Source organism: Melanostigma gelatinosum, assembly GCF_949748355.1.
Source record: "Melanostigma gelatinosum genome assembly, chromosome: 9".
Taxonomy (NCBI): Eukaryota; Metazoa; Chordata; class Actinopteri; order Perciformes; family Zoarcidae; genus Melanostigma; species Melanostigma gelatinosum.
Genome location: NC_136642.1, coordinates 3,441,374 through 3,458,224, shown reverse-complemented (window position 1 = coordinate 3,458,224; position 16,851 = coordinate 3,441,374). Strand labels below are relative to the sequence as shown.

Genomic DNA, 16,851 nt, shown 5'->3' with positions numbered 1-16,851 from the left:
ACACACACACAGACACGTGGGGTAAACAGTGCTTCCTCTGGGATGGGGCTGCATTCAACATGCATTTCTTACTCGCTTCAGGTTTTATTGATATTTTTAAGTAAGACAAACATGACTTCACATTATCCTCCATGTGTTCCTCCTCCTCAGAATCGTAGCGGCTCGGCTGAACGGGTCTCTAGACTTCTTTACTGTTGAGATAAACAAACCTCTGGGTCTCCTGCAGTACAGAGGTGAGGCTCAACGACATGACTGCATCTCTGGATGTTCTCACAGCTTGTGTTGTTCACTCTTTTTATGTTAAATTGAACATGGCCTTAATTAATGTGAGGTAAGTGAAGAGCATATCAACGTTATTCAATTTAAACTTGATTGTGATTTAGGACGTTTGGATACAAGTTAATTCAATTATACGAGAACATTACGTAGATGAACTAGGGGGAAGGATTGGGCGATGAAGGTTCCTTATGGGTGAACAATCTCCTCCTCGTCCTCCTCCAGGTGCCCCTGGGCGAGGCAGCATGCCTCCCTCTCCCTGTTACAGCAGTGAAGATGTGATCAGCTGCCAGCTCACGCGCTCGGTTCAGTGCGCTCACCAGAAGCCCATCACGGTGCTGCGGGCGGCTGCCGGGAGGGTCGTCACCGGGAGTCAGGACCACACTGTCCGGGTATAACACACCGGATGCTAACGCGTCAGGCTTCTGTCTGACGTTTTTAACAGTGTTGTATAAAAACAGTTTTATTTGTGTTATTGTTTAATCCTAATGCATTCTTTCTGTGTTCACTGATCAGGTTTATCGTCTAGAGGACTCGTGTTGCCTCTTCACTCTGCAGGGTCACTCTGGAGGGATCACCGCCATCTACATAGACCAGGTCAGTAATAGACCTTCGAACACGATATTACACCACGAGAAAACTCATGCATTAAAAGCATGCGTACTCAGGCATACTTTTGAGGAACCAGGACCAGTTGAGGGAAGAGTTTTCCACTGAAATCGCTAACTGTAGCTAACAGCACAAGCATTGATGACAGAACTTGTACTTATGAGTTGCCATGAGTTGCCATGCAGCCAGTACCTTTCTAAAAGTTGTCATGCTATACTATGACTGTCTACATTTTTGACACGCTATACTTTGACTGTGTTTACATTTTTCGACATGCTATACTGTGACTGTGTTTACATTTTTCGACATGCTATACTGCGACTGTGTTTACATTTTTCGACATGCTGTACTGTGACTGTTTACATTTTTCGACATGCTATACTGTGACTGTTTACATTTTTCGACATGCTATACTATGACTGTGTTTACATTTTTCGACATGCTATACTATGACTGTGTTTACATTTTTCGACATGCTATACTGTGACTGTGTTTACATTTTTCGACATGCTGTACTTTGACTGTTTACATTTTTCGACATGCTGTACTTTGACTGTTTACATTTTTCGACATGCTATACTATGACTGTGTTTACATTTTTCGACATGCTATACTATGACTGTGTTTACATTTTTCGACATGCTGTACTATGACTGTTTACATTTTTCGACATGCTGTACTATGACTGTGTTTACATTTTTCGACATGCTATACTATGACTGTTTACATTTTTCGACATGCTGTACTTTGACTGTGTTTACATTTTTCGACATGCTATACTATGACTGTGTTTACATTTTTCGACATGCTATACTATGACTGTGTTTACATTTTTCGACATGCTATACTATGACTGTGTTTACATTTTTCGACATGCTATACTATGACTGTTTACATTTTTCGACATGCTGTACTATGACTGTGTTTACATTTTTCGACATGCTATACTATGACTGTTTACATTTTTCGACATGCTGTACTTTGACTGTGTTTACATTTTTCGACATGCTATACTATGACTGTTTACATTTTTCTACATGCTATACTATGACTTATACTTTGACTGTGTTTACATTTTTCTACATGCTATACTATGACTGTGTTTACATTTTTCGACATGCTATACTATGACTGTGTTTACATTTTTCGACATGCTGTACTTTGACTGTTTACATTTTTCGACATGCTGTACTTTGACTGTTTACATTTTTCGACATGCTGTACTATGACTGTTTACATTTTTCGACATGCTATACTATGACTGTGTTTACATTTTTCGACATGCTATACTATGACTGTGTTTACATTTTTCGACATGCTGTACTATGACTGTTTACATTTTTCGACATGCTATACGATGACTGTGTTTACATTTTTCGACATGCTATACTATGACTGTGTTTACATTTTTCGACATGCTGTACTTTGACTGTTTACATTTTTCGACATGCTATACTATGACTGTGTTTACATTTTTCGACATGCTATACTATGACTGTGTTTACATTTTTCGACATGCTATACTATGACTGTTTACATTTTTCGACATGCTGTACTATGACTGTGTTTACATTTTTCGACATGCTATACTATGACTGTTTACATTTTTCGACATGCTGTACTTTGACTGTGTTTACATTTTTCGACATGCTATACTATGACTGTGTTTACATTTTTCTACATGCTATACTATGACTTATACTTTGACTGTGTTTACATTTTTCTACATGCTATACTATGACTGTTTACATTTTTCGACATGCTATACTATGACTGTTTACATTTTTCAACATGCTATACTATGACTGTTTACATTTTTCGACATGCTATACTATGACTGTTTACATTTTTCGACATGCTATACTATGACTGTTTACATTTTTCGACATGCTATACTATGACTGTTTACATTTTTCGACATGCTATACTATGACTGTGTTTACATTTTTCGACATGCTATACTATGACTTATACTTTGACTGTGTTTACATTTTTCGACATGCTACACTATGACTGTTTACATTTTTCGACATTCTATACTATGACTGTTTACATTCTTCGACATGCTATACTATGACTGTGTTTACATTTTTCGACATGCTATACTATGACTGTTTACATTTTTCGACACGCTATACTATGACTGTTTACATTTTTTGACACGCTATACTATGACTGTTTACATTTTTCGACATGCTATACTATGCCTGTTTACATTTTTTGACATGCTATACTATGACTGTTTACATTTTTCGACATGCTATACTATGCCTGTTTACATTTTTTGACATGCTATACTATGACTGTTTACATTTTTTGACACGCTATACTATGAGTGTTTACATTTTTTGACACGCTATACTATGACTGTGTTTACATTTTTCGACATGCTGTACTTTGACTGTTTACATTTTTCGACATGCTATACTATGACTGTGTTTACATTTTTCGACATGCTATACTATGACTGTGTTTACATTTTTCGACATGCTATACTATGACTGTGTTTACATTTTTCGACATGCTGTACTATGACTGTGTTTACATTTTTTGACATGCTATACTATGACTGTTTACATTTTTCGACATGCTGTACTTTGACTGTGTTTACATTTTTCGACATGCTATACTATGACTGTGTTTACATTTTTCTACATGCTATACTATGACTTATACTTTGACTGTGTTTACATTTTTCTACATGCTATACTATGACTGTTTACATTTTTCGACATGCTATACTATGACTGTTTACATTTTTCGATGCGCTATACTATGACTGTTTACATTTTTTGACACGCTATACTATGACTGTTTACATTTTTTCGACACGCTATACTATGACTGTTTACATTTTTCGACATGCTATACTATGACTTATACTTTGACTGTGTTTACATTTTTCGACATGCTATACTATGACTGTTTACATTTTTCAACATGCTATACTATGACTGTTTACATTTTTCGACATGCTATACTATGACTGTTTACATTTTTCGACATGCTATACTATGACTGTTTACATTTTTCGACATGCTATACTATGACTGTTTACATTTTTCGACATGCTATACTATGACTGTGTTTACATTTTTCGACATGCTATACTATGACTTATACTTTGACTGTGTTTACATTTTTCGACATGCTACACTATGACTGTTTACATTTTTCGACATTCTATACTATGACTGTTTACATTCTTCGACATGCTATACTATGACTGTTTACATTTTTCGACATGCTATACTATGACTGTTTACATTTTTCGACACGCTATACTATGACTGTTTACATTTTTTGACACGCTATACTATGACTGTTTACATTTTTCGACATGCTATACTATGCCTGTTTACATTTTTTGACATGCTATACTATGACTGTTTACATTTTTCGACATGCTATACTATGCCTGTTTACATTTTTTGACATGCTATACTATGACTGTTTACATTTTTTGACACGCTATACTATGAGTGTTTACATTTTTTGACACGCTATACTATGACTGTTTACATTTTTTGACATGCTATACTATGATTGTTTACATTTTTCGACACGCTATACTATGACTGTTTACATTTTTTGACACGCTATACTATGCCTGTTTACATTTTTTGACATGCTATACTATGACTGTTTACATTTTTTGACATGCTATACTATGACTGTTTACATTTTTTGACACGCTATACTATGACTGTTTACATTTTTCGACATGCTGTACTTTGACTGTGTTTACATTTTTCGACATGCTATACTATGACTGTGTTTACATTTTTCGACATGCTGTACTATGACTGTTTACATTTTTCGACATGCTGTACTATGACTGTTTACATTTTTCGACATGCTATACTATGACTGTGTTTACATTTTTCGACATGCTATACTATGACTGTGTTTACATTTTTTCACACGCTATACTATGACTGTTTACATTTTTTGACACGCTATACTATGACTGTTTACATTTTTCGACATGCTGTACTATGACTGTTTACATTTTTCGACATGCTGTACTATGACTGTGTTTACATTTTTCGACATGCTATACTATGACTGTGTTTACATTTTTCGACATGCTGTACTTTGACTGTTTACATTTTTCGACATGCTGTACTATGACTGTTTACATTTTTCGACATGCTATACTATGACTGTGTTTACATTTTTCGACATGCTATACTATGACTGTGTTTACATTTTTCGACATGCTATACTATGACTGTGTTTACATTTTTCGACATGCTGTACTTTGACTGTTTACATTTTTCGACATGCTATACTATGACTGTGTTTACATTTTTCGACATGCTATACTATGACTGTGTTTACATTTTTCGACATGCTATACTATGACTGTGTTTACATTTTTCGACATGCTATACTATGACTGTTTACATTTTTCGACATGCTGTACTATGACTGTGTTTATATTTTTCGACATGCTATACTATGACTGGTTACATTTTTTGACACGCTATGCTATGACTGTTTACATTTTTCGACATGCTATACTATGACTGGTTACATTTTTCGACATGCTATACTATGACTGTGTTTACATTTTTCGACATGCTATACTATGACTGTGTTTACATTTTTCGACATGCTATACTATGACTGTTTACATTTTTCGACATGCTGTACTATGACTGTGTTTACATTTTTCGACATGCTATACTATGACTGTTTACATTTTTCGACATGCTGTACTTTGACTGTGTTTACATTTTTCGACATGCTATACTATGACTGTGTTTACATTTTTCTACATGCTATACTATGACTTATACTTTGACTGTGTTTACATTTTTCTACATGCTATACTATGACTGTTTACATTTTTCGACATGCTATACTATGACTGTTTACATTTTTCGACGCGCTATACTATGACTGTTTACATTTTTTGACACGCTATACTATGACTGTTTACATTTTTTCGACACGCTATACTATGACTGTTTACATTTTTCGACATGCTATACTATGACTTATACTTTGACTGTGTTTACATTTTTCGACATGCTATACTATGACTGTTTACATTTTTCAACATGCTATACTATGACTGTTTACATTTTTCGACATGCTATACTATGACTGTTTACATTTTTCGACATGCTATACTATGACTGTTTACATTTTTCGACATGCTATACTATGACTGTTTACATTTTTCGACATGCTATACTATGACTGTGTTTACATTTTTCGACATGCTATACTATGACTTATACTTTGACTGTGTTTACATTTTTCGACATGCTACACTATGACTGTTTACATTTTTCGACATTCTATACTATGACTGTTTACATTCTTCGACATGCTATACTATGACTGTGTTTACATTTTTCGACATGCTATACTATGACTTATACTTTGACTGTGTTTACATTTTTCTACATGCTATACTATGACTGTTTACATTTTTCGACATGCTATACTATGACTGTTTACATTTTTCGACGCGCTATACTATGACTGTTTACATTTTTTGACACGCTATACTATGACTGTTTACATTTTTTCGACACGCTATACTATGACTGTGTTTACATTTTTCGACACGCTATACTATGACTGTGTTTACATTTTTTGACACGCTATACTATGACTGTTTACATTTTTTCGACACGCTATACTATGACTGTGTTTACATTTTTCGACATGCTATACTATGACTGTGTTTACATTTTTCGACATGCTATACTATGACTGTTTACATTTTTCGACATGCTATACTATGACTGTTTACATTCTTCGACATTCTATACTATGACTGTTTACATTTTTTGACACGCTATACTATGCCTGTTTACATTTTTTGACATGCTATACTATGACTGTTTACATTTTTTGACATGCTATACTATGACTGTTTACATTTTTTTACACGCTATACTATGACTGTTTACATTTTTTGACACGCTATACTATGACTGTTTACATTTTTCGACATGCTGTACTTTGACTGTGTTTACATTTTTCGACATGCTATACTATGACTGTTTACATTTTTCGACATGCTATACTATGACTGTGTTTACATTTTTCGACATGCTGTACTATGACTGTTTACATTTTTCGACATGCTGTACTATGACTGTTTACATTTTTCGACATGCTATACTATGACTGTGTTTACATTTTTCGACATGCTATACTATGACTGTGTTTACATTTTTCGACATGCTGTACTATGACTGTTTACATTTTTCGACATGCTGTACTATGACTGTTTACATTTTTCGACATGCTATACTATGACTGTGTTTACATTTTTCGACATGCTATACTATGACTGTGTTTACATTTTTCGACATGCTGTACTTTGACTGTTTACATTTTTCGACATGCTGTACTATGACTGTTTACATTTTTCGACATGCTATACTATGACTGTGTTTACATTTTTCGACATGCTATACTATGACTGTGTTTACATTTTTCGACATGCTGTACTTTGACTGTTTACATTTTTCGACATGCTATACTATGACTGTGTTTACATTTTTCGACATGCTATACTATGACTGTGTTTACATTTTTCGACATGCTATACTATGACTGTGTTTACATTTTTCGACATGCTATACTATGACTGTTTACATTTTTCGACATGCTGTACTATGACTGTGTTTACATTTTTCGACATGCTATACTATGACTGTTTACATTTTTCGACATGCTGTACTTTGACTGTGTTTACATTTTTCGACATGCTATACTATGACTGTGTTTACATTTTTCTACATGCTATACTATGACTTATACTTTGACTGTGTTTACATTTTTCTACATGCTATACTATGACTGTTTACATTTTTCGACATGCTATACTATGACTGTTTACATTTTTCGACATGCTATACTATGACTGTTTACATTTTTAGACATGCTATACTATGACTGTTTACATTCTTCGACATGCTATACTATGACTGTGTTTACATTTTTCGACATGCTATACTATGACTTATACTTTGACTGTGTTTACATTTTTCGACATGCTATACTATGACTGTTTACATTTTTCGACATGCTATACTATGAGTGTTTACATTTTTTGACACGCTATACTATGACTGTTTACATTTTTCGACATGCTATACTATGCCTGTTTACATTTTTTGACATGCTATACTATGACTGTTTACATTTTTCGACATGCTATACTATGCCTGTTTACATTTTTTGACATGCTATACTATGACTGTTTACATTTTTTGACATGCTATACTATGAGTGTTTACATTTTTTGACACGCTATACTATGACTGTTTACATTTTTTCACACGCTATACTATGACTGTTTACATTTTTTGACATGCTATACTATGATTGTTTACATTTTTCGACACGCTATACTATGACTGTTTACATTTTTTGACACGCTATACTATGCCTGTTTACATTTTTTGACATGCTATACTATGACTGTTTACATTTTTTGACATGCTATACTATGACTGTTTACATTTTTTCACACGCTATACTATGACTGTTTACATTTTTTGACACGCTATACTATGACTGTTTACATTTTTCGACATGCTATACTATGACATTTTTTGACATGCTATGCTATGACTGTTTACATTTTTCGACATGCTATACTATGACTGGTTACATTTTTTGACACGCTATGCTATGACTGTTTACATTTTTCGACATGCTATACTATGACTGGTTACATTTTTCGACATGCTATACTATGACTGTGTTTACATTTTTCGACATGCTATACTATGACTGTGTTTACATTTTTCGACATGCTATACTATGCCTGTTTACATTTTTTGACATGCTATACTATGACTGTTTACATTTTTCGACATGCTATACTATGCCTGTTTACATTTTTTGACATGCTATACTATGACTGTTTACATTTTTTGACATGCTATACTATGAGTGTTTACATTTTTTGACACGCTATACTATGACTGTTTACATTTTTTCACACGCTATACTATGACTGTTTACATTTTTTGACATGCTATACTATGATTGTTTACATTTTTCGACACGCTATACTATGACTGTTTACATTTTTTCACACGCTATACTATGCCTGTTTACATTTTTTGACATGCTATACTATGACTGTTTACATTTTTTGACATGCTATACTATGACTGTTTACATTTTTTCACACGCTATACTATGACTGTTTACATTTTTTGACACGCTATACTATGACTGTTTACATTTTTCGACACGCTATACTATGACTGTTTACATTTTTCGACATGCTATACTATGACTGTTTACATTTTTTGACACGCTATACTATGACTGTTTACATTTTTCGACATGCTATACTATGACATTTTTTGACATGCTATGCTATGACTGTTTACATTTTTCGACATGCTATACTATGACTGGTTACATTTTTTGACACGCTATGCTATGACTGTTTACATTTTTCGACATGCTATACTATGACTTATACTTTGACTGTGTTTACATTTTTCGACATGCTATACTATGACTGTTTACATTTTTAGACACGCTATACTATGACTGTTTACATTTTTCGACATGCTGTACTTTGACTGTGTTTACATTTTTCGACATGCTATACTATGACTTATACTTTGACTGTGTTTACATTTTTCGACATGCTATACTATGACTGTGTTTACATTTTTCGACATGCTATACTATGACTGTGTTTACATTTTTCGACATGCTGTACTTTGACTGTTTACATTTTTCGACATGCTGTACTATGACTGTTTACATTTTTCGACATGCTATACTATGACTGTGTTTACATTTTTCGACATGCTGTACTTTGACTGTTTACATTTTTCGACATGCTATACTATGACTGTGTTTACATTTTTCGACATGCTATACTATGACTGTGTTTACATTTTTCGACATGCTATACTATGACTGTGTTTACATTTTTCGACATGCTATACTATGACTGTTTACATTTTTCGACATGCTGTACTATGACTGTGTTTACATTTTTCGACATGCTATACTATGACTGTTTACATTTTTCGACATGCTGTACTTTGACTGTGTTTACATTTTTCGACATGCTATACTATGACTGTGTTTACATTTTTCTACATGCTATACTATGACTTATACTTTGACTGTGTTTACATTTTTCTACATGCTATACTATGACTGTTTACATTTTTCGACATGCTATACTATGACTGTTTACATTTTTCGACATGCTATACTATGACTGTTTACATTTTTCGACATGCTATACTATGACTGTTTACATTTTTCGACATGCTATACTATGACTGTGTTTACATTTTTCGACATGCTATACTATGACTTATACTTTGACTGTGTTTACATTTTTCGACATGCTACACTATGACTGTTTACATTTTTCGACATTCTATACTATGACTGTTTACGTTCTTCGACATGCTATACTATGACTGTGTTTACATTTTTCGACATGCTATACTATGACTTATACTTTGACTGTGTTTACATTTTTCGACATGCTATACTATGACTGTTTACATTTTTCGACATGCTATACTATGAGTGTTTACATTTTTTGACACGCTATACTATGACTGTTTACATTTTTCGACATGCTATACTATGCCTGTTTACATTTTTTGACATGCTATACTATGACTGTTTACATTTTTCGACATGCTATACTATGCCTGTTTACATTTTTTGACATGCTATACTATGACTGTTTACATTTTTTGACATGCTATACTATGAGTGTTTACATTTTTTGACACGCTATACTATGACTGTTTACATTTTTTCACACGCTATACTATGACTGTTTACATTTTTTGACATGCTATACTATGATTGTTTACATTTTTCGACACGCTATACTATGACTGTTTACATTTTTTGACACGCTATACTATGACTGTTTACATTTTTCGACACGCTATACTATGACTGTTTACATTTTTCGACATGCTATACTATGACTGTTTACATTTTTTGACACGCTATACTATGACTGTTTACATTTTTCGACATGCTATACTATGACATTTTTTGACATGCTATGCTATGACTGTTTACATTTTTCGACATGCTATACTATGACTGGTTACATTTTTTGACACGCTATGCTATGACTGTTTACATTTTTCGACATGCTATACTATGACTGGTTACATTTTTCGACATGCTATACTATGACTGTGTTTACATTTTTCGACATGCTATACTATGACTGTGTTTACATTTTTCGACATGCTATACTATGACTTATACTTTGACTGTGTTTACATTTTTCGACATGCTGTACTATGACTGTTTACATTTTTCGACATTCTATACTATGACTGTTTACATTCTTCGACATGCTATACTATGACTGTGTTTACATTTTTCGACATGCTATACTATGACTTATACTTTGACTGTGTTTACATTTTTCGACATGCTATACTATGACTGTTTACATTTTTCGACATGCTATACTATGAGTGTTTACATTTATTGACACGCTATACTATGACTGTTTACATTTTTCGACATGCTATACTATGCCTGTTTACATTTTTTGACATGCTATACTATGACTGTTTACATTTTTCGACATGCTATACTATGCCTGTTTACATTTTTTGACATGCTATACTATGCCTGTTTACATTTTTTGACATGCTATACTATGACTGTTTACATTTTTCGACATGCTATACTATGCCTGTTTACATTTTTTGACATGCTATTAGGGCTGGGCGATAAATCGATTTAATCGATTAATTCGAATGTGTGCTTTAAGGCGATGTGTTTTATTGAAAATCGAGAAAATCGCCCCCACCCCTCCCCCCCGTTGGGTTCCCGTAGTAGAGTGCGCGCGCATTGTTTACAAACGAAAACAATGGCGGCCAGCAGTGAAGCTCTCGTTCTTAAGAGAGGGAAGAATGTGTCTTCGGTGGTCTGGAAATGGTTCGGGTTCGTGTCATCTGACACAGAACAAACAGCACCACGATGTAAGGTCTGTCTAAAAGCTATGGAGTGGTCTCGTGTGACGTCACAGTTTAGCTGTCGGCCATGTTGGAGTACATGTTGGAGTACACACAGCCACTGGCATGCACGGCTGAGTCGCAGAACCTATCGATCATGGTGAACTTTTGTGCTGTCTTTGGTTGTGGCAGCAGAGCTGATAGAGACAAGAAATCATTCTTTGGTTTGCCAGCGGTTATTACACATCAAGGAAATTACACGAAGGAGCTATCCAAGCGACGTCGCCAGAAATGGCTGTCGCGCATCTCTCGGGATATAAAGGAATCGAATTTGGGGTACACTCGAGTATGTGCGGATCACTTTATAAGTGGTCAGTGATTTTATTTGCAAATTCGTTTGTGAACAGTATTTAATAAAGGAAATATAAATTAAACATGGACATGAGAAGGTTACCGAAGCTTCATCGGCCCGTGACAGCAGTCGGTGCCAGAGATGTGTCGAGCGTGTACAACAGGCGAAACACAGAGATGCAGCCTCAGCATTGCTTGATATGAGTTTAACGTCGTATCATGTATATATATATATGTGTATATATATATATATGTGTGGGGGGGGATGAAGTTAGGAGTTAGTTGAAAGTGAATTCCTACACACACGCACACAATGACATGCACGTACAATGTAAACAAACACACGTGTCTGTTTGCGCTGAGTAAACATTGAATATTGCTAAATATCGGACCAGATCTGTATATATTTACCCTTCCAATGACGAGATGAGAATTCTCGACGACCGTTGCTTTGACGTCTCGGACCCATCCACTGACAAACTGATTATCAGCGTCGAGCCCTTTGTAGCACTCCAGCTCGTCTTTCGTGTAAGGACTGGGGGTGTTCACGAGATACGTGTAGATGTTGGCGTAGTTTACCGATGGAAGGTAAGTAGGATCGGCACTGAAACGATCTGCACTCATCGTATAAGGATCCAAGTTACCAATAACCTTCAATTTGGCCAGGTAGCGAACCTTTGATGCACTATCCAGTGGTTCAAAGTATGGTATTTTCGCCGCACTTCCTTGTTTACTCGCCGCCATGGAGGATCTGTATGTACTCCAACATGGCCGACCGACCTGGTAACTAAGGAGATCGTGACGTCAGTGAGACCACTCCATTGCTACAAAATCAAGCAGCACAACAAATTTAATGCAGCACCTCAAACAGAAGCATGCTGCCGAGTGGGAGAGGTGTTGTTGCCCTGAGGAGGGAGCAGGACCGCGGGAGCACAAGCGACGCCGCCGCCACCTCACAACAACAACCCAGCATTTTGGAGACATTCACCAACTGTACTCCGCATGAGAAGAAGAGTGCCCGGTGGAAAGCCATCACGGATGCAGTCGCGATGTATATCGCAAAAGATATGGTGCCCATATACACCGTGGAAAAGCCGGGGTTTATTCACCTTCTCAAAGCTTTGGACCCCAGATACGTGCTACCAAGCCGTAAACATTTTTCTGACGTTGCCTTGCCTCGGCTGTACAATAGTACACGCCAAAGGATCTCTGCGGAGCTGGAGGGGATGTCATTCTACTCCGCAACAACTGACCTGTGGTCCAGCAGGTTGACCCAGACACCGATCCACTTGACTGGTGGAAGCGTCACCAACTTAACTTTCCAAGGATAAGTACTTTAGCAAAGAAATACCTCTCTGTGCCAGCTACAAGTGCCCCCTCTGAGAGGCTTTTCAGTGTGTGGGGGGGCATTGTTACATGCCACCGTGCATGCCTGAAGCCAGAGGTAGTAGATAAGGCTTGTCTTCCTGGCAAAAAATATTTAGAAAAAACATGCACTACTGTTTAATACTGTTGGTTATGTTGTGAATGCACTTGATTTTGTTTACATGCACTTATTTACTGTGCAAAATATGTTATGTTGTTAGATCAGATGTTGCACTTTTGAAAATGTGAATGTTAAAGGGTCACATACATTTCATTTCATGCTGTGTTTGTATCAGTGTATTCAGTTAGAAAAGCTTACTGTAAAAAGTTACATTTGCACAGTTGTTTACAATGGAAGGCTACTATTTAATGCCATTTAATGTTATGTTTAATTTAATTTTATATTTAAATGATTCAGGGAAACAAAAGAGTGACCAAATACTTTTTGTATACTACAGGCACCTTTCTACAATGTTCAGGTTTTGTTTGCACTTTATTTTTATCAACCTACTTGGGAAAATCATCACAAAATTAAATAAAAAATTGTTTTCAACAGCTTCTGTCATCTGCAAAAATTTGGGGGGAAAAAAATCGATTTAAATCGTGAATCGGATTTTTTGTAAAAAAATCGGAGATTTTGTTTTTAGGCCATATCGCCCAGCCCTACATGCTATACTATGACTGTTTACATTTTTTGACATGCTATACTATGAGTGTTTACATTTTTTGACACGCTATACTATGACTGTTTACATTTTTTCACACGCTATACTATGACTGTTTACATTTTTTGACATGCTATACTATGATTGTTTACATTTTTCGACACGCTATACTATGACTGTTTACATTTTTTGACACGCTATACTATGCCTGTTTACATTTTTTGACATGCTATACTATGACTGTTTACATTTTTTGACATGCTATACTATGACTGTTTACATTTTTTCACACGCTATACTATGACTGTTTACATTTTTTGACACGCTATACTATGACTGTTTACATTTTTTCACACGCTATACTATGACTGTTTACATTTTTTGACACGCTATACTATGACTGTTTACATTTTTCGACATGCTATACTATGACTGTTTACATTTTTTGACACGCTATACTATGACTGTTTACATTTTTCGACATGCTATACTATGACATTTTTTGACATGCTATGCTATGACTGTTTACATTTTTCGACATGCTATACTATGACTGGTTACATTTTTTGACACGCTATGCTATGACTGTTTACATTTTTCGACATGCTATACTATGACTGGTTACATTTTTTGACACGCTATGCTATGACTGTTTACATTTTTCGACATGCTATACTATGACTTATACTTTGACTGTGTTTACATTTTTCGACATGCTATACTATGACTGTTTACATTTTTAGACACGCTATACTATGACTGTTTACATTTTTCGACATGCTATGACTGTTTACAGTTTTTGACATGCTATACTATGACTGTGTACATTTTTCGACATGCTACACTATGACTGTTTACATTTTTCGACATGCTATACTATGACTGTGTTTACATTTTTCGACATGCTACTCTATGACTGTTTACATTTTTCGACATGCTATACTATGACTGTGTACATTTTTCGACATGCTACACTATGACTGTTTACATTTTTCGACATGCTATACTATGACTGTGTTTACATTTTTCGACATGCTATACTATGACTGTTTACATTTTTCGACATGCTATGACTGTTTACAGTTTTTGACATACTATACTATGATTGTGTACATTTTTCGACATGCTATACTATGACTGTTTACATTTTTTGACATGCTATACTATGACTGTGTTTACATTTTTCGACATGCTATACTATGACTTTACTTTTTTCGACATTCTATACTATGACTGTTTACATTTTTCGACATGCTATACTATGACTGTGTTTACATTTTTCGACATGCTATACTATGACTGTGTTTACATTTTTTGACATGCTATACTATGACTTATACTTTGACTGTGTTTACATTTTTCGACATGCCATACTATGACTGTTTACATTTTTCGACATGCTATACTATGACTGTTTACATTTTTCGACGCGCTATACTATGACTGTTTACATTTTTTGACACGCTATACTATGACTGTTTACATTATTCGACACGCTATACCATGACTGTTTACATTTTTTGACATGCTATACTATGACTGTTTACATTTTTTGACACGCTATACTATGACTGTTTACATTTTTCGACATGCTATACTATGACTGTTTACATTTTTTGACATGCTATACTGTGACTGTGTTTACATTTTTCGACATGCTATACTGTGACTGTGTTTACATTTTTCGACATGCTATACTATGAGTGTTTACATTTTTTGACACGCTATACTATGACTGTTTTCATTTTTAGACACGCTATACTATGACTGTTTACATTTTTTCACACGCTATACTATGACTGTTTACATTTTTCGACATGCTATACTATGACTGTTTACATTTTTCGACATGCTATACTATGACTGTGTTTGCATTTTTCGACACGCTATACTATGACTGTTTACATTTTTCGACATTCTATACTATGACTGTTTACATTTTTCGACATGCTATACTATGACTGTTTACATTTTTCGACATGCTATTCTATGACTGTGTTTACATTTTTCGACATGCTATACTATGACTGTGTTTACATTTTTTGACATGCTATACTTTGACTGTGTTTACATTTTTGACATGCTATACTATGACTGTTTACATTTTTGACATGCTAAATGATGACTGTTTACATTTTTCGACATGCTATACTATGATTGTTTACATTTTTGACATGCTATACTATGACTGTTTACATTATTCGACATGCTATACTTTGACTGTGTTTACATTTTTCAACATGCTATACTTTGACTGTGTTTACATTTTTTGACATTCTATACTATGACTGTTTACATTTTTCGACACGCTATACTATGACTGTTTATATTTTTCGACACGCTATACTGTGACTGTTTACATTTTTCGACACGCTATACTATGACTGTTTATATTTTTTGACACGCTATACTATGACTCTTTACATTTTTCGACATGCTATACTATGACTGTTTACATTTTTTGACACGCTATACTATGACTCTTTACATTTTTCGACACGCTATACTATGACATTTTTCGACACGCTATACTATGACTGTTTACATTTTTCGACATGCTATACTATGACTGCTTACATTTTTTGACATGCTATACTTTGACTGTGTTTACATTTTTTGAC

At 34.7% G+C, this 16,851-nt stretch overlaps 1 protein-coding gene across 2 annotated transcripts in view; it reads left to right on the top strand.

Annotated features, from left to right (window-relative positions):
* Nucleotides 1-16,851, top strand: part of scap (SREBF chaperone) — a 45,177-nt gene that overhangs the window by 24,627 nt on the left and 3,699 nt on the right. For both annotated transcript variants that reach the window (XM_079275179.1, XM_079275180.1), the window contains exons 19-21: nt 151-233; nt 502-668; nt 793-873. In XM_079275179.1, coding sequence (XP_079131305.1) covers nt 151-233; nt 502-668; nt 793-873 — 331 coding nt within the window. The remainder of the gene's footprint in view (nt 1-150; nt 234-501; nt 669-792; nt 874-16,851) is intronic.